Below are 21,849 nucleotides of genomic sequence, written 5' to 3'. Positions count from 1 at the left end.
TATTAGGCCCAGACCTTTTCCCAGCTGAATCACAAGTGTAATCACATTTCTGCTGTGTTCATAACTCAAATTTAATGAAGAGACATTCATCTTTTGTCCAGTCATAATCGCTCATTTTAAAAGCTCACTTATTTTCACTGCAGCGTTCCCTTTTCGATTATTGAGTCTATTAAGAGGAACCAATTCATGCTTGCTAAGGGCAGATGTCAGGGCTGAATGTAATCGGGGTCACGTCCTTGTTGCAAAGTTGCTGTTGGTTTGCTAAAAGCTTTTATTGAGCTCAAAGCCTGACCACAGATTCGACAGACCTCATCAAAGCCTACAGACGTGACACAGTGGCACGCTAACTTTTGAGGGTCAAAGTATTTTGAGAAACCCATTATACAAACCCACTTTTCAGTAAACCAACGGTAAGGTAACATTAAAGAATCTGCAAATGAAAACTACAAATATGAATATGGATGATAGTGTTATGTGAAGGTGTGGTTTGGACGCGCCTGTCTCACAATGAAAGGTCATTTTCAGTTCAAGAACACAACTTTATGCTATCGAGGTTCTAACAGCTCATTACGCCAGACCTCGGAGATCCCTTAATTATTAATGGTAGATTCGACACAGTGCTGGAAACATTGCTTAAAGAATTCGGTCCATATTGACATGACAGCATCACGCAGTCACTGCAGATTTGGCGGCTGTAAATCTCCCTTTCTACCACATCCCAAAGGTGCTCTGTTGGATTGAGATCTGGTGACTGTGGAGGTAATTTAATTACAGGGAGCTCATTATGTTCAATGAACATGATAATTTGAGCTTTGTGACATGGCGTGTTATCCTGCTGGAAGCAGTCATCAGAAGATGGGTACACTGTAGTCGTAAAGGATGAACATGGTCAGCAGCAGAACACTCAGGTAGGCTGTGGTATTTAAACAATGCTCGGTTTGTACTAAGGGCCACAAAGTGCGCCAAGAAACCATTTCACCACCACCACCAGCCTGGACTCTTGATATATAGCAGGATGGATCGAGGATTTCATGTTATTTACACCAAACTCCGACCCTACCATCTGGATGTTGCAGCAGAAATTGAGAACAAACAGTGAGGCAGTGTTTTTTCCAGTATTTTGTTCTTCAGTGTCAGTTCTTTGGCTAGTCGATTCAACCGCACCATGTTCAAGGTCACATAAATCATCTTTCTTCCCCATTCTGATGCTCAGTTTGACCTTATGCAGGTCATCTTGGCCATGTCTACATGCCTTAATGCAGCAGTCCCCAACCTTTTTTGAGCCACGGACCGGTTTATGTCCGACAATATTTTCACGGACCAGCCTTTAAGGTGTCGCGGACAAATACAACAAAATAAAACTAGTACCGGTACCGAAAAAAAGAAGATTTATTCATAACACACGTGAAAAGACCCAGGAAAACCGAGTAAACGATCAAAACGATAACAAAATAACGCTGAAAACCGATAAAATCCTGAAAACCATACATTTCACACCTGAGCCTCAACTCTCGCGGCCCGGTACCAAACGACTCACGGACCGATACCGGTCCGAGGCCCGGGGGTTGGGGACCGCTGCCTTAATGCACTGAGTTGCTGCCATGTGATTGGCAGATTAGACATTTGAGTTAATGAGCTGTTTCAATCTAGTATCACAAATGATTACGGCATTGAATGACGTATGTACAGTGACTGAAACTAGAAGGCTGCCAGTATAATCATGTCCCAGTGTTTCTGTTTACCATCTTAAATGTGACTTTAATACCAGAATCAGAACTACTTTATTAGACTTTTTTGTATTCTTTTGTCACTTAAGTAATTTCTCACTTACAGTACTATATGTGAAGCTTGTCCAGGGCTTTCATTTCTCACATACTGGGCACAAGGGCTGACTTTCAGGCAACACTTTCTCACCTTTTCAAAAGCTGACAGCAGAGTCGCAATATTTTGTGACACTGCAGGATCCCTCTGACTGTCAGTCTTCTACATCAAGCCTCTTAAATGACAACAAGCTGAAGTTCGTGACAAAACAAAGAGGCGAGAGAAAGCGCTGAGGGCTCGCCACAGACTCATATAAACCTCGAAAACTTATGGGGAAAGAAGTATAGCCTCTGTGAATTCTATGTAGAATTATTCAGTAGCTTAGAAGCAATAACAATGAAACAAAATAATTGTATTCTGCATGCATTTATCATTTATCCTTCACAACGTTGTGGAGAAATTTTGGTCCACTCTTCTTTGCAGCGTTGCTTCAGTTCATTGAGGTTTGCAGACGATTGTTTATGCACAGCTCTCTTGTGGTCATACTATAGCATTTTAGTTGGGTCGAGGTCTGAACTTTGCCAGATTTGTTGGTGTGATTGTGATCATTGTCCTGTTGCATGACCTAATTTTGGCCAACTTTAGTATTTGGACAGTTGGCCTCACATACAACACTTTGGTATAAAAATTTGTTCATGGTAAACTTGCTGTCAATTTCCCATGGCTGACAAACCCAATCATCACACCTCTACCACCGTGCTTGACAGATGGTATGAAGTGTTTGCGCTGACATCCTGTGTTAGGTTTTTGCTGCTTCAATTTCAGCAAGGCTGGCAAGATTCCCAACACGACTGACTGACATCCAGCCTCCATGAAACCATGACAGAGTCTCTACCATGTTTACCTGATGAAGGCTGTATCTCTCTACTGACCTCCTGTGTACAAATTGATGACAATTTCAATTGAAACCTTTTGGTCATCACTTACTCTTTAGCCATTTTCATCCTTAAGATTAGTTTCCTGACATCCACCTTTCCACTGACACCAGATGAGGCTTCAGTGAACAGTAGATGGATCAAATGAAGGGCCAGATGCATGTATTTGTGGGATTTTGAGATACTGCTCATCTGACGTAGATAGTTTTTTAGACCTGTTATTTCTGCTTTTATACTCCACTTGACCAGTTCCCTCAACTTTTTTAAAGACATACTGCACAGCATACCGAGCTTTGTCAAGTTAGGTGCAAAATACTGTTTTATGTTTGTCAGCCTGTGTTATGTCTGGCATTTAACTGAAGACAAGTCAACAAATTATGTGTTTTTGGGTGTAAGCTGCTAATAATGTTACACAATAATTAACATCCTTCTTATTTTATCAAGAACACTCCCAGCACTCCATCATTCACGTTCATATCAAGGTCAATTGTTTAGTCATATGTAATATAGTTTTATATGGGAAGGAACACTTTTAATCTTTATGCTATCTTCCAGATAAAGCCACTCTTTTTATCTGTGAATCAATAATGTGTCAAAATATAGAAAAAGTAACAGCGATAACAAAAAACTAAAGATGTTGTAGTTGTCTTCATTGCTGACCAGCATATCTCTCTCTAACTGAAATGCATCCAACAAAACACGAAGGAGGCAACTGCTGTTTCAGCTTGATAAAAACTGACCCAGAGGCAACACTTTTACACACAGTTTGCAAACCTGTATCGACAGTGAAACGACATTATTATCATTATCATTACTTCCTGAGTTATGACGTTTGATAACGGCCAGAAAAGGATTATTGCAAAACATCATGATGCAACTGTGAAGCAAACCTTAGACCTTCAGGATATGAAATGTCATCATTTCACCATTTCATTCTTTAAGAAGTTTGTGTCATACTTTGTCACACTTCACTTATCAGTTCTTGAGCAATGGCCAAACAAGGCCTTTGTCAAATCATGGTGACCCTTTTACAACCAAACCAAAATTAAAATCAGCTCATCAGTCCAAGGACATTTGTGTGGAATTAGAAGAAATTCCCTCATTCCTGAAATATTGTGTTCAAGAGTATAGCACAGACAAGCTGACAACATAACTCCTCCACACCGTGGCGGTTGCTGGCACGAGGCATAAAAATTGATGGTGTGAGCAGCTCCTCTGAATAGCACAAGCAGAGTTTGGCTGCCAGGAAAACCTGGCAAATATTCCTCATATCACAGGCTACTGCAGGATGCTCCTCATGCTGGACAGTCACAGGACTTGGACTCTTACCAACAGCCATGATTTAGAAGTACTAACAGGTGACACGCAGACAGGAGGAGCAAAAAGTGAGAATGCCTCGCATTGACATTAGGCAGAGCCTGCTGGGCAGCCAACAACCAAAATAAGTGATGTTTTTGTGTAATGCATATGAAAAGTAAGCTTGAGTTTATCCCACGCCTTGTTAAGGAAATACATCCTTTGTGTTCATGAGTTTAAACAGTTGTGAGGGCAGCATAGAAATGCACACATAAAGAAAAACACAACAACTGACTACTATCTATTTTTTTTACTTACGACCGGCCGTCAAGCTGCAGTTAGAACTGGACCACGTAGTTTATTATTGTACACCTGACAGGAGGGCTGTCGAATTCATGGCTGGCATTTTTTCAAATCTTACAGCATGTAAGCTAGTTTTTCTTTTTAGTTTCGTTTAACTGTAACAGCCTTGGCCTTCACGTTGTTACCAGTGTGTGACAAATAAGTCAGAAAGTGTTGGAGAACAACGGCAATCATCCCTTCGCAGATCCCTTAAATATATTTCAGATGCTAGCATTGAGCTTCCACTGCAAGCTAGCAGTTCTGTGATTGGCTGTTTATTAACACAAAAAGTAGTCTGATGTTCAGATTACTTTGGGATGATGTTTTCCATCCATTGCAGCCGCTCACGGACACCTGGCTTATCACTTAGATGCTGTTGAGGCAGCCGTCCCTTTTCAGCATTAGCGGTTTGTCGTGCCTCCACACTGCTAAAGGAAGGTCTTTCGTTTTTTTGTAAAGCAAGTGAAAAAGCTAAGTCTGAGGCAGAAAATCCCACACTGTCTTTGTGTATTCACTGAGTCTGATCAAGGGAGTTCTGAGTTTGGCTCGCCGCAACCGCTGGCAGCCCGAATTGCGTCACTGCAGCTCTGATCTCAGTCAAAAGATGTTTTCAGTAAATGTTAGACCATACGGTGTAGATCAAAGACACTCTATTGGTTACAGCAGGAACACTCTGTCCCTTTTCAACGTGACAGCTAGCTAGCACTTGGCAGATTCTCTGTGTTATGAAGCCGCACGGAAATTCTTCAACACAACAAACAGAACAAGACTCACTTTATTTATCATATTTTGGAGCAGCTCTATCTGCAACAGACTGGAAAGAGTTATTTATCTAGGAAATAAAAGCACCCAAGATGAGAGTGATGATACTTAAAGACACTGCTTCGACATGCTAGAACAAGATAAGAGATCAGCCCATAAATGGATCCAGGAGAGAGGCTCGTTTAATCAAATAATGCTGTGATCATGCATACGTCTTTATTAGCAGGAGCAGCAGCAGACAGACGGGCTGAAACAGACAACAGTTACTGATCTGACTGACCTCCTAGAGCGGGCTGATAAGCAACCAGTGCAGAGAGTGGCTGTAAAGCCGCTTCCTTGATGAAAAAGTAAGATATCTGCTTTAGAAGTTCATGCGCTGGATTAGAAGGAGATGTGGAGATGCACTTTAGCTACCAACGCCAGTGGTTTCCAGGGGATGCACAGCCTGCTCATCACTATAATGCAATGAGGATAAAGAATCATGTGTACCGTTTCACAGGTAACCGCCAGTCAAACTAAACAAGCAACTTTTCACTCTGGTACCTTGTTGCAGACATCTGCCTCTATAAACAAAGCATGTTGTCAGATAAGTGATAAAAAACACGGGCAGATGACTTCATAATTAAAAACAGGCACGCTTTGATGGGATGGATGGCGAGGTGTCTGAGCGCATGTGAGAGTGAAGGAGCAGGGAAATGTGCGCGGTGTTATTATCCTTCCCTCCGCTCTGTCACCTTCCATCAGGAAAACGTTCCACCTCTCCCTCTGTTCCTCTTCTCTCCTCACCTCTGCCTGCTCCCCCCCCTCCCTCTCCACGGCGCTGCTGCTCCTGTTCCTTTCCTGCCAACACGCAAGTGGATTTCACCAAGCTCGGTGCACTGGAGAACCTGAGCACAGGGTCTACCAATAGGCTGAGCATCATTTTGCTGTTGCTATAAACATCCACTCGAAGTTTCATATACATGCACACTCATTTATGTATGATTCATCTCTTGCAAGTCGAAATACACCCAGTATGAGAATGTAGTATGACATCTTCTCACGCAGTGTGTCAGCTTGTGCACCACTTTCTTCTTCAGGTAACTCTGTCTGCCTTGTTTCTATTTCTACCTGCTTCTTCTTCACATTTCGATACCAAATGTGCATTTTAGAGTCGCTGGACTCTCTGCTTATTTTCTTTCTTCTGACGCAAGTGGGATTTCACAGTCAGAGCTGATGCATACAGTACCTGACCTTTACCACGTACATCGCAGGGATCCTTTTTACAGCTTCCTCCCACAGACCACCAGAACAGTTCCCACACACACTTACTACTTACTAAACGACAATAAAGAAGAAAAAGGAAAAAAAAAGAAAACAACACACAAACGCGCCACCCTCTTTTCTGGTCTACAGCATAACAAGTGCTCGAGCACATTCACAGGTAGCATCCAAACCACAACTACTGCTGTTTGTCAGCTCAACACATAACAGAAGATGAGAGCTTTTGACTTGTGGCACTTTCAACCATAATTAGTCAGAGAGGGCATTTAGCCGAGGGAAATAGGGCAGAGAAGAAGAGGTTCTCACGCTCGTGAAACAAAAACAAACAAAGAGCTGCTCCATCAACACAGCAGCCAACAGCTGCTGATAGAGGTTATCTCTGCAGTCACACATGGGCCAGCTCACAACAGTGACTGCACACACACATGTGGCACGTATGCAGAAATGACCTGCACGCTGCTCTCTGTTGCAGTTCAAATTGATTTATTGTATTTATGTATTTTCTCAACTTTGTGAGAAAATATCAACATCATGACCTATTAAAGCAAGGGTGTCAAACATAAGGCTCGCGGACCCAACAGAGACTTCAATATGGCCCCACTCGACAGCTTTGGAAAATGTGAATGTGGGTATTTTAACTGTATTTCCCCAGGTTTTAAAGCTTTTCTTATTGATGAAGACCTTCCCCCGTGCAACAGATAAACAATTAAATAACAGAAACCTTCTTGTTTTTTTCACTACTATAGAAATATCTGTTTTTACAGCGTTTTTATCATTACATATATAATAATTACATGCCAAAGCTTCATCTAGTCCATCAACCTCACACTGTTTTCATATTTTTAATAAAAACAATGTATATAATTACAGCAAAGTTCAACAATTACTTACGTCAGATCAGTGGTCACAAAACTAACACACAGGACACTTATTATAAACCAGCCTTTATAGCCCCTTTGAATATAAAACAGAACAGAATACAACACACATAAAACCCCTTTTTCTTTTCCTTTCATTCACATACATCAGTCTCTGTGTTTGTGGACCATAAATGGACCCCATATGTATTTGAACTTGCCCTCCCTTAAGTAATTTCTTCTTTTCCAGCAGTACATTGATAGCATTTGTTTTGACAATTGTTTTCTTCTTGTAATTTGCAGACTGAGGTCCATTAGTGTCCTTTCATTCTTACTATATTTATATGTTTCTGAATATAAACCAAGAAGGCAAGACTTGGGATCTGGATAAACTGGTTTCATTTCCCATCACAGTCAGTACATCTTGCAAATTTTTTTTATTTCCATAAAAATCCATAATGCATCCAAACATAAAAACAGAATCTGCTCTTCCAGGTAGCTGCTGACTGACTACCTCGTACCAGACAAACTGAGATAGGGGAGTGGCTTCTCTTAAATATTTATGAACAACATAACAATGTTTACCAGATATTTAACCACTGGATTTTTGTTACGTATTTGTAGCATTATGTTTAAATATAAAGATGTGGAAAAAGGTTCCGATCTTGAGTTTCTCTTCCAGAGAAATTGATCATGATGGACCTCAGCTGTGGAGCCCAAGAATACAAAATAACAATATAACATGTCTTACCTCGTTTACTGAAGGGTAGATGTAACAAAGACAAATAGCCTGAACCTCCCCTATTGCGTATAAATGACACATTTTTTCATCCTCAGAAGAAAATCCACATTTTGTTGTAATGTAATGTAAGTATTGATTCTGTCAGTTGTAAATAACATTAATGATATCTGTTGATTTATTTAACAATGTCTTCCATAAGTGGCACACAGTTAGCATCAACAATATCCTCTAAGCTAGGTACAATCAGAGCTCGGAACTTGCTAACGCTGTATTTTAACTTCATTTTGTTATCATTACATTTGCTGTTACATCACACTTATTTCTTGCTATATAGCATGTTTTGAAACAGTGAGTTTTTTTTAATGCTGCTGTATTTAACATCTGAACAAACATACTAAAAAGTAAAGCTGACCAGACGTGCACAAGTTCAGCCACGGTCATGGTGGTGCACTGTTAGCTAAACCTTAACACTCTTTCAGGTCACAGAAACGCTGGAATCCATATCGCACATTCACAACAATCAGAGTCTAAATTCAGCCGAACAATCTTCAATACAAATCAGATCAATATTAGATTGACGATGTGAATTGAAATATTTACATTTTCATTGTTCTTCGCACTCAGCGGAGAAGAACAGATTTAAGTGACTTTATGGTGTTACAGAATTTTGGATGCATACTTAATAAGTGTGAATGTTTGTTGCTAAATGAGATTGAGGGATAGAGCACAAATGGTGATGATGAGGGTTTCTGGGTTATGTCACCTACATATGATCTTGATACATATAAAAAGGAAAAGTGCTTAAAATCCAAGCAGTGGCTGCAGTGTGAAATCCATCAGACAGGCCACAAGTGTTGGTATATGATGGAAATGCCAGATAAGCCCGTGTATTTTGCTGTGGGGGTGGCTGTAGTGAAAGGGGATCAGTCCACAGCAGTGTTTAGAGGTTTAAATGCCCCTCTGGGGAGGAAAACGGATCGATCCTTCTTGGCCGAGAGTCAATTCTCCCCCTGCCTTCAGCTGGATATCTATTCACACTATGCTTATATGAGCCTCTAAGGCTTCTCTTATACTATGTCCATAAAGCATTGCTAGTCGGGATTTCACCACAGACTGGTGTTTTTCACCAGTAACTCTGCTGTTCTTTGCTAGTAACTATACTGAGATGAAATCCATGCCCTGTATGTTTTTGAGTGCCAATTAAATGCAGATGTTCTAAGGCTACTCCCTCCATAACCGGGCCCTGCTTCGTCGTTTGCGGTGGCTGTGTTTTCTTGTCATGGCACTCTGATTAGAGAGAGTCATGGAGATAAAACATAGCTGCTGTCTCATTAGTTTGAGTAACTCGGCCTGGCTACCACCCACAGATCCTCCCAAACCCATGGGAGCAAAGGGCAGCCCTGCACAGCCTGCAGGGACGGGACCCAAACATCATAACAGGCAGAGGGCACCAATCACACAAGCAACAATTACTCACATGCAAAAACAGAAGCATTTATTCAGAAACACACACAGTGGATATCAATCATACTTAACCTTTTTTTACAACTCTTAGCAAAAAAGGAAACAGCCTCAGAGGGCAAGCTCACTGGCTCTGCGACAAAACGGGGTTTCCCCACAGGGACACTCCATAAGCCTGCAACAAAGCAAGTGGCTGAGGGTGACCTGCTGAGCTACAGCAAACATCCGATGTGAAACAAATGCATCACACTCAACGTTATAGCAAAACAAGCTCGTCGAGATCCCTCCACTCAAGCGGCGCTACAACAACATCGCAACAGCCTGGAAGCTAGGCCTCATGGGAGTTTGAATCGATGACGACGAAGGACAGAGGTGTGCCCGTGTGGAAGGACAGCAAAAGAGAGCGCAGAGGAGGACAAAGCGGAGGAGGCACCGAGCATCCAGACCTACTGTCCATCAGCCTCTGCCGTGACAGGTTTATCCCAGCCGAGGGGGAAGGTAACACGGTGAACAGCACAGTGAGGAGCGATAAACGTCAGGCCTAGCCCCCGTGTCGTGGTAATGGCTGACAAACGACTCAGTGGTTCATCTCACAGACACATGTGCAGCTCTGTGTTTTATCAAAGGGGGGGACGTCAACGAGAACAGCAGAAAAACAGGCAGCTGCTTGTACTACAACCTACCTGACAGCCATTCACAAATGGAGTTGTCCTCATAGTCAGCACAATCGACAAGAGCATGTTGGAACAGTAGAAAAATACTGATATACCAAGTTTGACTGACTATAAGATACATTATGCTAATATTAATATTTTTCTAGATACCCCAATCTACTTGCTGGTTTCTAAGCACTTTTTTTGTTACTATTTCGTTTAAAAGGGGCAAGCAGACCACAGACCACTGTGACCGCTGCCATATTCCTCTGCATTTATAGCCTGAACTACACCCATCTGTTGAAAGACACTTACACGGTTATTACTTAATGCATTTGCAAATTGGTCTGACCTTTTAGGAATTTGAGCTCTGTTCAATTCTATCTGTATTCCTCAGGGCGCTGCAGCTATTTATTAATGCTGATGAATCACGCACACTGATGACAAGTGACACAGTGCAGACCCGCGGACAGTGAAGTTACCTTCTGTACATCCTGCGAGAGTGTCCCTGCACTTCTCGTGTTACATAACACTTTCAAATACAGCAACTCCAGCCTCTAACTTAAGAGAGTGGAAGCTCTTGTCGTCAGACTTTTTTAAAAAAAAGGAGTTTCAGAGCATCCTAACAAAGATGTCACAATAAATGGCTAATAGAGTTGTAATCAACCACAGCTGACTGTGAAGAATAATAATTGAGAAAGCTGCGATTTCTCCAAGGCTGCTCTTAACAGATGCCTACAACCTCCTCCCCCCCTTTGCTTCACACACACACTGGAACAAGCATGACGGGAATCCTCACAAAGAGAGAGTGTTGATCGTTGGTGGAGAATTACAAAAAAGCATCTGGGCTTATTTTAAAAGGTAGCAGTCATCTGAGAGAATTACTGCAAGCCAAACAAAGGCTGTGGTGGCTTGGATTTTACTCTAAAGCGACACGTAGTAACAGGAAAGGGGGGGGGGGGGGGTCGGCATTTACTGTTAGCGCGTTATGGCCAGAGGCGATCGATCCCTCAGTCGAGATAATGTTGGCCTCATGCTGTCTCACAGAGCTCGCATTAAATGCAAAATTGAGGACAAAGTTTTGGATTGCACGCGCCGTAGTTCAAACATGGCGGGGTATCGATTGTCTAATAACTGTGAAACCAGATTGTTCCATTTTCTGTATGTAGGTGTGAAAACTTACAGAAACTGAAGTCATGTAGCAGCAGGATAAGAAATGACTTAGATCCTAACAACATACTGTAACTCGCTGAATTACAAACTGTTTAACACATGAATAACAAGACAGAGTGAGGTTTACACTGAACTGCATCTCATTTGTCTGATGGATGCACAACTGCTAAATCATGGTGACCTTTGGCAAGGTCATGGCATCCCAACAGCTGCATGAAGGCATTTCTGGCTCAATATGTAACTGCTACACTTTAATTGGCTCTATGCTTCACATTCATCTTGTGGCAGTGCCTCTTGGCTCTACCTGTGGCTCATATACACGAGCCTCAAAGCAATCGGGGCTCTCATTTACTCTCTTGGAATGACTGTGGAGTTTGTGTACCAAGCGCATTAAAGCTGGTTTGGCCCAGATTGGATAATATGACATCATCTGCTATGAGGACATCCTAAAATACCTGATTATTTATCAGTAAACATGTATACAGTACATTGAGTCCATTGTTATGGTTAAATTTGTGTTATCTGTGCTTTCCTTGGCACCGGCATCTGTGTCATCTGTGCACACTCTTACCTGTGTCTTGTCGAAACTGGTGCATGGACTGCAGGTCGATGATGTAAGGAGAGAGCTGAGCATCCACCTGTCCTAGAACTACACTTCCCCGGGCATCCCCCTTCAGCACGTTTTCTATATGGTGGCAAACTGCTGCGGTGTAGGGCCTCCAGCGTCCATGTTCGTTCAGCCATTCCCAGACCACCACCCTGGCGAGGTTCTGAGGGGGGTACCCCAGCCCATTTACGGGCACCAGCAACCCGGATCCTGGACGAGCCATCTCCTCTGTGGTGTCTGCGCTTCGGCTGCTGGCAACGTCCTGTGCTAGAGCACCACTGCGACCCTGTCAGTCAGCTGACAAAGAGGGGCTTTTTCATCATTGCCAAACGGAAAAAAGCTTGAATCAGCGATTAGCGTGGCAGCCCCCAGTTATCTCATGCTGCTTTCAAGCAAACAGCTCCGCTGGAGTCATCGTCTACAGGTACTTTCTGACTTCTCCGTCTTTGATCATGCAAAAAGCAGCCTGCGTCCTCCTGTGTCTTGTCGCGTTTGAAGTGGCAGATGTTGATGCTGATGATGCTGATGATGTGATTTGCAGCTTTAGCAATCTCAGTCCTCCACAGCCAACCACAGCAGATCTGCAGCAGGTAGACAGGAGATACTCTCTAAACAGAAGACAAGGTGCACAGGCACACTGGCAAACAAAAGCTGTGATTTATCCTCTGAGTAAGCAGTCAGGCATTGTTTTAGAGGACCTGACACAAATCTAACCTGCTCCGTGCTGTAGCACAATAACCGGCCTGTGCCAATTCGTTTTGTTTACTTAAAATGTAGTGAAGAAATTTGTCTGGGGATTTTTGTTGTTGTTGTTTTGTTGGCAACAAAATAATTCTAATCAAGTGAGTGTTTCAGGAGCAGAGCACAAAAGGCCAGATGCTACTATAATTACAGCAGACAGAATATCACTCAGACATTTTTTTAATTATTATTTTTTGCATAAGAAGCTGTTCAGATGCAGTCAGTGCCATAGACTGCCTCTGTTGATTCAATTCTCAGTCTGTCTTAAGCCTCATATTGAATTTTCATTTATGGCATAAAAAACACGCTTGAATTAATAGCGGCGATACAGACCTGTAGGCTGCAGCTGTGGTGCCACACATCTGTCAGGTACAGGCTGCATTTTCACTGGATCCGGACGAAAATCAGATTATCAAAGGTGGAAGAGGAAGAAAGAAAAGAGGGGGGGAAAGCCCGAGGTAAAGCGCACCTTTTCACATCTGTGATTTCTACGTTTCCTTATCGCTAAACACCCCAAATATTCCCCGAACCCACCTCCAGTAATCCGGTGTTTATTACAGAAAAGCGACACGTCGCGGTATTCCCGTGAATCCGCCACGGTCTCCACCAGCTTGTTGGTCCGCTGTGTAAAGTGAACGCATGCCCCAGTTGCACGGTTTTTCAGTGCAGAGCGAAGCCGCCGCTGCGCTGCTGTGCGCGCTCCTTTCCCCGTGACGCCAAACAGACAAACATCCACGCAGTACACGCACGATCCCCGCCTAACCCCAAATAATCATCGCAACAACAATAAATGTCCAAGCACACCTGTATGAAGAGCCCATATATATATATATTTTTTTATAAAATCAGTCAAAGTGTCAATAAAAAGGCGAAAAGATTTATACAACTTCCGGTCCCCAATTTCAAAATAAAACCCTTGCATGGGATTAAGACTACAGTGAAGAAAGGGAAGCAGACCAGGTAATGTGGAAACAACAAAGCAATATATTAAGACACTATCGTACAATTGCTTATTAGTTTTTAAATTTATTTATATTTCATAAAACATACAGATCCAGCTCTATCTGGCATAGGGTTATACAAATCATACAAGATTGCACAGAAAGTCCCATGAACTTTTGTTTCAGGGTCAGCCATTAAAGACACGAATCTACAAATAATAAAGAGCAAGCTAGCGGCTAAAATTAATTTTTAAAAAATCGGTGGCTGTCTGGTGGTTGCATTTAATTTTTCACAGTCTGTGGTGGATTGCAACTTGTGCAAGTCATGGCTAAATGGTTGCCCACAGTTTAATGGTGTTTGGTGTTGCACACTCATGGCCGCTTTGGATCTCAAGACAATCTTTCTGCAAATATTCGCAGTCTGACTGGTAATGACTGCAAACACTCTCAGAGATCGATGAAGGTTTGTAAATATTAATTTATAAATGCAAACAGATGTTGCCATCAATCTCAATGAGTCTTTGCACGACTCAACTTACCTCCAGTTGTACTCTTCCTATAGAGCAGGAAGGCTGCTGAGCTCAAATGTAATAGTCTGATGTGAATTTGCTGTCTATGTAGACAGCAAATTTCAACAATTTGTCACAGTTATGAGAAACAGATTGCATGTCATTGACAACTTCACCTCTTTCAATCACACACTGACTCCGTCTTATGGCAACATCAATGGCAGACAAACATTTCTGGCAACAAAGTTTAAGCAAAATTTATGAAAAATCAGCAGAGTTATAGTAAATTGATTTATTTAATTATACATTTCCAGTTTTAATTGCGGATTTTTTTTCAATTATTGGTGAAACTAGATAACAATGGTAGAAAAACAAACAAACCCAAAATGACTCAATTACATGTGCAGTCTCTGAGATTGTTACATAACAACAAAAATATACACACAGATACACAAAAAGCGCTAGGCTGTTTAAAAATGCAAGTAATAAGAGTCAAATCCATTGACTTGTTGAGAACAGAGAGGCTAATTATTTAAATAAATAGTGTATAGAAAGTTCTATGGCTAATTAATATTAATCTTGTTGTTCATGATATCCACTGAGTCGCTTCGAAGCTTGTTAAATGGAACAGCAGCAGCATCTGCTGCCAAACTACTATTATTGCAATGGGAAGATTAAACAAAAATGTCAGAACACTTCTCAAAATAAATAATATAAAGATAATAGTTCTGCCTTTCTGGCTTTTATAATAAATTGTCATTTGTTTTTAAAGTGGCCAGTCCGTGATCAGTAGTGTTCCTCAGTGTGTTTTTCTATCCAGTATGCTTTTACTACATTGGCAGTGTGTCTGGGATCATTGGCGTACTGAAAAATGAAGTTCCAGTCAGATGTTTTCTGGATGGTATTACAGTAGTGGATCAAAGTCTGAATTAATTAATTTCAATCAATTCTGAAAGGACCTCCAACACACCTGGCTGAAAGGCAGCACTAAGCAGATAACTACAGACACTCACTGTTGTACCTCTCTCTCTCTCTCGACCTCCTCTGAACATGTTGATGATGATTTGAACCAAAGATTTCAAATTTAGATTCACCACTCCATGAGATCTATTGCCACTGATTTTCAGTTCTTGTGTAATTTTGCATATTTCAGCCTTTCCCTTCCTTAAGAGTGGCTTCTTGATAGCCACTCTTCCCCTTTTCATAGATTCAAAGATAATGTAGTTCTCTGTCAGGCTGCTAATAGCAAAATGTCTAAGGACACATTCAATTCGGTTCATTACCAAGTCATCAGTTATGTGCAGACACAAAACTGGTTCATCTCATTAATTAGTTGCATTTTAATGTTTGAATGATTCATGGTTCTGTGTTAAGTTGCTTAAACAACCAAAAAAAGATTCTTCTGAAAATTTTCTGTTTCGGTCAAGTCTTTTCAGGTACCAGACTTGGAAAAAAAAAAAAAACTACAAGAAAATTTGGCTTCTTGGAAGCAGAATACAAAGACATGAAGACCTTTGCACAGTATTGTGCATTTAAAGGTTCTTCCTGTATGGAGGAGTCAGTGTGTGTGTAAAAAAGGCTGCTGCAGCACTGCCACCTCGTGGATTTTGCAGAAATAGCACCAAAACATTGAGGAGAATCAGATGCACTACCGCTAACACTATTAGTGTCGATGGTTCACTATAACGTCCACCTTAGTGAAAACTCTAATGTTCATTTTTTAATGAGCAGTTTTCCGATCAAATTTATGATGATGTTTTGTTGCTTTTAATAATCCATCCCTCCCACATTAACACTCAGAAAAGCATCTTTCTGTAAAAGAAAATCTTTAATGGTGAGTAAAATACATTGAAATATCATCAAATCAAGCAACTCCATATTTTACTGTATCCAAATATCCAAACATACAACTGCTGCTCGTTCTTTTTCAGTCAAAAGGGAATCATCTGATGAAAACATTGCTTCTATACAAATATACAAAAGGATATACAAGATCACAGTCTTTCGGATAACTGAAGAGTGTTATTAGAGTCTACATAGTTCAAGGACGCGACCATGGGAGATAAAATAATTGCCTTGACTTAATGATATAATATAAATCATTAGCAAATGGAGAACAAACAGGACATTTTTATTGGCGTAGGATTTATCAGAGTCAAACAACTTGTTGGCTGCAGTCCATCAACTCAAGTAGGAGTGTCGCTGGACAGTGCTGGCCTCAGAGGATAACATAAATGAAGAGAGCCATGATGGCAGCGCTGATCAGCCCAGAGATCGGAACAGTAACAAACCAGGCTATGAAGATATTCCTGAACAAACGCCAGTCGACTGACTTCCGGGAACGTAACCATCCCACGGCCACCACGGATCCCACCTGTGTGCACATAATTTAAGAGCTCATCAGGTCATGCGCCACCGTGTACGTTACTTGTGCAGAAAGCTTAGCTTATTTCTAATGTATGTTTCTATTTGTAGTAAAGACAGTCCCTTTAGTTTCATTACCTTGCAGTGGGTTGTGCTGACAGGAAGGCCAATATTGGATGCCACCACAACCGTGATTGCTGAGGCCAGCTCGATGCTGAATCCACTAGAAGAGAAGGAAATGTCAGTATGCTTCGACTTTAACACAAATAAGGATTTTATTTGTCAGCCGCATACCTCGACGGTGTAATAGGGGTGAGATCTTTGCCCATGGTCTGGATCACCCTCCGACCCCACACCCAGAGTCCAATGCAGATGCCGGCTCCACCGTAAAGAAGCAGCCAGATAGGTGTCGGTGCACTTGACAAGACGGAGCCACTCTCATACAGAAGCCAGAGAGCCACCAGTGGGCCTATAGCGTTGCTAATGCGAAAAAAAAGTTTGTGTAAGCCATCTGAACAAACCAACGTATATGAATTCTTCAGAAAAAACAAACATCCTTGCCTACCTGACATCATTCCCTCCATGAGCAAAAGAGCCAAAGCACGCAGTGAGTATCTGCAGGAACTGGAAAAGCGAGGAAACGGCAGGCTGGTCGACTTCCAGCTCATCCTCTTCCTGGTCCGTGCCAGCAAGGTCGGTGCCAGCTTCTTGGACCACATTCTCGTCCAGAGCTGCACTCCTGTTGGACACTGCTGAGCTGTAGCTGCTGTAACTGTCCACTCTCGGTCTCCTCTGCAGCCCACCGTCCCCGTCTTTATACCTGACATCTCCTTGAATTCCGTAAATAGCCATGGTGTAGGAGGTGTAGCTGTTGTTCCTCCGGATGGGCCGCTCTTCTGTGTCGCTGTCACCAATACATTCGCCAACCTTGGCCATGTGGAGCTTGTGCAGCAGGTCCTTGTAAAGGCCAGAGTCTTTGTGGATTGTGTGGGACCGACCACTGTGAGGATCAGTGATCACCATGGGGCCTACGGTCCCATTCAGACCTATGAAAATAAATAGTTAAATGTAATTCAGCTGTTGGAGTTTCTTCTGGTTATACTCTATTTAGAGTGCAGATTCAAGTCATTACCGTTGGCGATGTCCAGGTCTTTGGTTTCTGCATCTATGCTGTCTAAATCCGTCTCATCTGAGCCTCCCAGTTTAAAAGCCACCTTCTGACTGTCTGCTGGAGGGCTCTGTGGTCGGGGTGCATGGGATACTGGGGACTGCTGCGGTTGCACGGGTTTGCTGGAGTTCCTCTCCATGAGCGGAGCTGCACAGGGAGCAGCAGCTGTTTGTGCTGGATGAAAGAAGCACTCAGATTTTTAACGCAAGAGAAAGCAGTGATGCCAGTGCAGAAATAAATAGAATTTTAATACATAAGTCGTATATTTTTGTCAACATATTTACAAAAGTATAGTCTGAAAGTCTAAAGTCAGATTTACTCACCTTGGATTTTCTTCCTGAGGCGGGGACAGACGACAAACCAAACGAACAAGGCTGTGACGGCAGCGCAGCCCAGAGAAATGCACAGCGTACCCCACCACGGCACTCTGTCAAACCCCAGCACTGTGCACAAAAGACAGGGGAACGAGAGAGAACACGGTCTCAGAAAAGGTGAAACAGACGCGTAACTAATTCATTCACAGCTCTGTTCCTTTGAAAACAGCGAGAGAAAACTGTTAGCCCTTTCACATTCACGCACAACTTTGATTTACTGTAGAAACATGGCAACGTCTTGAAAGCGCATAAACCAAAAAGTCAATATCACATTTTGTAGGTTGCGGTCACGCGACGTTCACGTTTGCTAAGAAATTATGCAAAATGTTTCAACGGCCTCTTCCAGCACTTCAGCTCGTTCTTACACAGAAGAGTATCAGCGAGAGTGTATGCTCCTACAATCAGATAGTGCGAAAGAGTTCGGCCTTGCAGCCCAGAGATAAACAAACAAAACTGCTGTTAAAGAAACTTAATTTCACTTTCCTGCTAATGCTGGCAGTGCATAGATAAACAGGTGAATAGAATTTAGTCAGGCAACATTTAATAACTTAGCTTACCTGTTTTTCCTCACAGACAACAGCGGCTTAACAACAATTAAAAGGTCGCACGATTAAAGCCACAGCTGCATGGGTGTGTCCCGTCTTCAGCATGCACGTGAAGCCAAACTGGCTTCGAACTCTACTGACCGGACAGACGGCTAAGACATGCAACAAAAAATGATGCTCGGACTGGAACGTGCATGCAGTTTACTATACTGTATTACTCTGCAATTTTGCATTGCAGGAGTTACAATGTGTAATTTCCATGACCCACACACAGACACACACGCACACAGGCCTGCAGCCTTCAGTGAAGGGCCCAGGCCAGCTGACTCCTTGATTAGTTCAAGCCTGCAAACAGAACAAAAAGGAATGGAAATTTTCCATTTATTAGCGGAATCTGTTGTAGAGCCACTTTGATTATTTTCCTGTTGTGTTTGCTCGCTACAACTGTTGATCTTTGCAATTTTTTTATATAGAACATTCTACATCTTCAAGACTGTTTTTTCCTCTCTTTCTTTTTTTAATGAAACTGCTTCCTCTTTATTTGCCACCTACTTTGAGTCCCAACTCGCCCATGTGACCTTTCTCCACCTCATCCCGGGATTTCAACTGCTGTGGCAGTAGCGTGGCGTGTTAAGCAACAATCAAACAAATAACCAGTGCAGTCTGATGACGTAATACTCACATGGTGCTCCTGTAAACATGATAGAGAATAGGTTGATGCCCATCGTGATGGCGTAGAAGATAGGTAGGGCTCGCAGGCCGTTGGGTACAGGATTAGTCTGTGAAAAATACAGACTTTCTCTGTTATATGTTTAAAGTAGCAACATGTACTCAAAAATTATCAGAAACAAGCTGTTCTCTGTTCAGCTGTTGGTGCCTCTATGTTTATATTTTAACTCTTTGAGGGACCTGACTGCTCAGCTGAAACCCTCCAGACTACAGGAAGTACGAGTGCTCGTTATTTTAATGGACCTGATTAAGTATTCCCAGTGAATAAGCTTTACCTTATTCAGAATGAATTTGCGGACAAAATAGAAGAGAATTGCTGACATGATGCCTGACAGCACGGGGGACAGGAACCAGGAGGCCACTGTGGACAAGCGGAGCATATTTTCAATGCGTTAGGAATAAATTTGCTTTTAATTTGACTTGCATTTCATATTTAACGGCTATTTCTATCTATTGAGTGTGGGGTAGGGATAAAAAAAACAACACGTATTCACCAATGCGCAGAAGTTCCATCCATTTCACCCCTTGGTGACCTCTGGCTACCATGGAAAACCCAATTGTTGCTCCAACAATACAGTGGGTTCCAGAAATGGGGAGCTTCAGGAACGACGCTGCCAGCTGCCACACAGCAGAGCCTGGATAACAAAGGCACAGTTGCGATCACTGAAAACACACCAGGCCGAACATCTTCAGCACACACGTGCTCCGATCGTCATCACTGTCTGTGCACTCACCACACATAGCACTTATCGATCCTGCCATCAAGACGTGTTCCGAGCCGTTGTACATCCGGACGTCAATGATCCCCTGCCGGATGGTCTCGCTTACTTTGGCCCCCAACAGGACCGAGCCCACGGTCTCAAAGATGGTGGCCAAGACGCAGGCCTGCCGCAAAGTGACCACACCAGAGCCCACCGCTGTACCGAATGAGTTGGCCACATCATTGGCCCCCACAGAGAAAGCCAGGATGAAGGCGATGATGAAGCCTAGCACCAGCAGCCACAGGTAGCCCGACATGCCAGACTGAGAGGCCAGAGCCACGGTGGTGGCAGCAGCCAGGGTTGCTAATGTAGTTGTATCCATCGCTTCTCACAATATAACTAAGTTTTTGTCACAATCACTCTTATCCCAAGCCAAATTTTTTCTCTTTTCCCCCTTGCAATTTAACAGTAACTTATGAGGTAATATGTTTTTATAAATAAATTACTACCACGATAAAAAATAGAAGAGCCCTTTAGTTCAGATCTAAAAGTTCCAAAGGGAAGGAGATTTAAATTAATTGCTAGCTAGGTATGCAGGGTTTCTCTGTAGGCTTCATTGTAAAATGAGAAGGTATACAGATGGGGGAGAAATCCATTGTGACGGGCAGCCTCTGATGATGCACACTGCAATAACACAAAAACAGGCACAGAAATGCACAAGTTAGTGGCTGAAACTCCTCATCTTCAATCCTTGGAAAGGCTAAGATGAGTTACATATTAACAAGCCCAAACTCCAGTACGTGACACAACCAAACAGTACACACCGCTTTACCTGGTATCCATGATTTACTGGCTAATGGTAGAAAAAAGGAAGTGTTTCGTGTTATCAGCAGTATATTAACACTTCATACACTTCACACTGAAGTTGGACATGACACTACCGCTACTACATGACATTTCCACACAGCGTTTTGTTGGACCAATTCATTAAATTATGACTAGGATCAAAGCAGCAGGTAAGTATGGCAAAAATGGAAAATGCACAACTGTGCAGTTTTACTGAGCATTCAGTGTTAATCAGCGTTTTCACAGAGAGGAAATGGCGCTGCAGTAAAACAAGCAGCTGATTTAGTTTTCTTTAACTTTTGGCGAGTAAAGTTTGTTTAATAGGCGGTTAAGAGAGTAAATCCACGCGTGTGGCACTGCGGGGGACTTACATAACTACAGCAGCCTTTCAAATCCCACTTGCACAAACAAATCCCACCTAAAACTTCAGAAAGAGGTTTGAGAGACTGGGAGTAACTGGGCTCTTAGTTTGTTAGTACTCACTCAGGCCTATAGAAAATAGCGGTATGTTAATCTGCCTTGCTGCCCTTACGTAATTCAAAAGGAGTGAGAGGGGGGAAGACAAGGGGAGCACGAGTAGAGATTAAAGGTAGGTGACACTTACATGTGTAAGCAAAGGTGTCCGCTGTGTTGTCCCCTGCGCTCGCTGGGCTTCTCTGTCAGGTGATCGGCCTTCCTCGGCAGGTGTTATGCAAAGTGAGAGGATGTCAGAGGAGGTGCCAGTCCAGCGGCCTGCAGTGTTTGAGGCTCCCTTTGGAGGTTGGTTTATATATTGCGCCTCAAGTGAGAACCCGCCTTTCCAGAGCAGTCATGGGACACTCGCTGCTGCACTCGGGCTAATGTTTATCGAGCTTGTTGATGGGGGGAAAAAAGTAATTATAGTTTTCTGCTGATTATATTGCTTAACCTTATCCCCCAAATTATATTTATCCAAGCGCCGAGGAAAGACAAATGTCTGTTGTGTTGCCGAAATAGCCCATCTTTCAGTCTAATTCAAAAAGAAAAGTAAGTGAAATATTTCTGGTGACAGTTTGTTTATGGTGGTTAAGCTTCTGCTGTTTGGATATAAACAGTGCGGT

At 42.5% G+C, this 21,849-nt stretch overlaps 2 protein-coding genes across 4 annotated transcripts in view; both read right to left on the bottom strand.

Annotated features, from left to right (window-relative positions):
• dtx1 (deltex 1, E3 ubiquitin ligase) overlaps nucleotides 1–13,403 on the bottom strand; it is a 48,054-nt gene extending 34,651 nt beyond the window's left edge. The window contains exons 1-2 of one of the 3 annotated variants that reach the window (XM_026187120.2): nucleotides 12,927–13,403; nucleotides 11,817–12,433 (exon numbers count right to left, since the gene is read on the bottom strand). In XM_026187120.2, the coding sequence (XP_026042905.1) occupies nucleotides 11,817–12,075 (259 nt within the window). In that variant the 5' untranslated portion in view covers nucleotides 12,076–12,433; nucleotides 12,927–13,403. The remainder of the gene's footprint in view (nucleotides 1–11,816; nucleotides 12,434–12,926) is intronic. The other 2 variants (XM_080309019.1, XM_026187121.2) reach the window with 2 other exon arrangements.
• A 2,449-nt stretch (nucleotides 13,404–15,852) lies between these two features.
• slc20a1a (solute carrier family 20 member 1a) lies at nucleotides 15,853–21,513 on the bottom strand. Its single transcript, XM_026188578.2, has 11 exons — nucleotides 21,375–21,513; nucleotides 19,958–20,608; nucleotides 19,718–19,858; nucleotides 19,499–19,584; nucleotides 19,177–19,273; nucleotides 17,899–18,018; nucleotides 17,540–17,749; nucleotides 16,973–17,453; nucleotides 16,702–16,887; nucleotides 16,546–16,630; nucleotides 15,853–16,417 (listed from the first exon to the last, which is right to left on the bottom strand). Exons 2-11 carry the CDS (start codon nucleotides 20,304–20,306, stop codon nucleotides 16,262–16,264), a joined length of 1,911 nt encoding a protein of 636 aa, XP_026044363.1. The 5' UTR covers nucleotides 20,307–20,608; nucleotides 21,375–21,513; the 3' UTR covers nucleotides 15,853–16,261.
• Nucleotides 21,514–21,849: the final 336 nt, after the last annotated feature.

The sequence above is a fragment of the Astatotilapia calliptera genome, chromosome 12 (assembly GCF_964374335.1).
Source record: "Astatotilapia calliptera chromosome 12, fAstCal68.1, whole genome shotgun sequence".
Lineage (NCBI taxonomy): Eukaryota > Metazoa > Chordata > Actinopteri > Cichliformes > Cichlidae > Astatotilapia > Astatotilapia calliptera.
Note: the sequence above shows the minus strand (reverse complement) of the source record. Positions and strands in the feature narration are given on the sequence as shown.

Excerpts from the sequence above, each read along its gene's own strand:
- slc20a1a (XM_026188578.2), bottom strand. The coding sequence starts at position 20,306 with ATGGATACAACTACATTAGCAACCCTGGCTGCTGCCACCACCGTGGCT. Across the intron at positions 19,859-19,957 it reads ATCGATAAGTGCTATGTGTG|GCTCTGCTGTGTGGCAGCTG; the intron begins GTGAGTGCACAG and ends TTTGTTATCCAG. Across the intron at positions 19,585-19,717 it reads GATGGAACTTCTGCGCATTG|TGGCCTCCTGGTTCCTGTCC; the intron begins GTGAATACGTGT and ends GCTTGTCCACAG.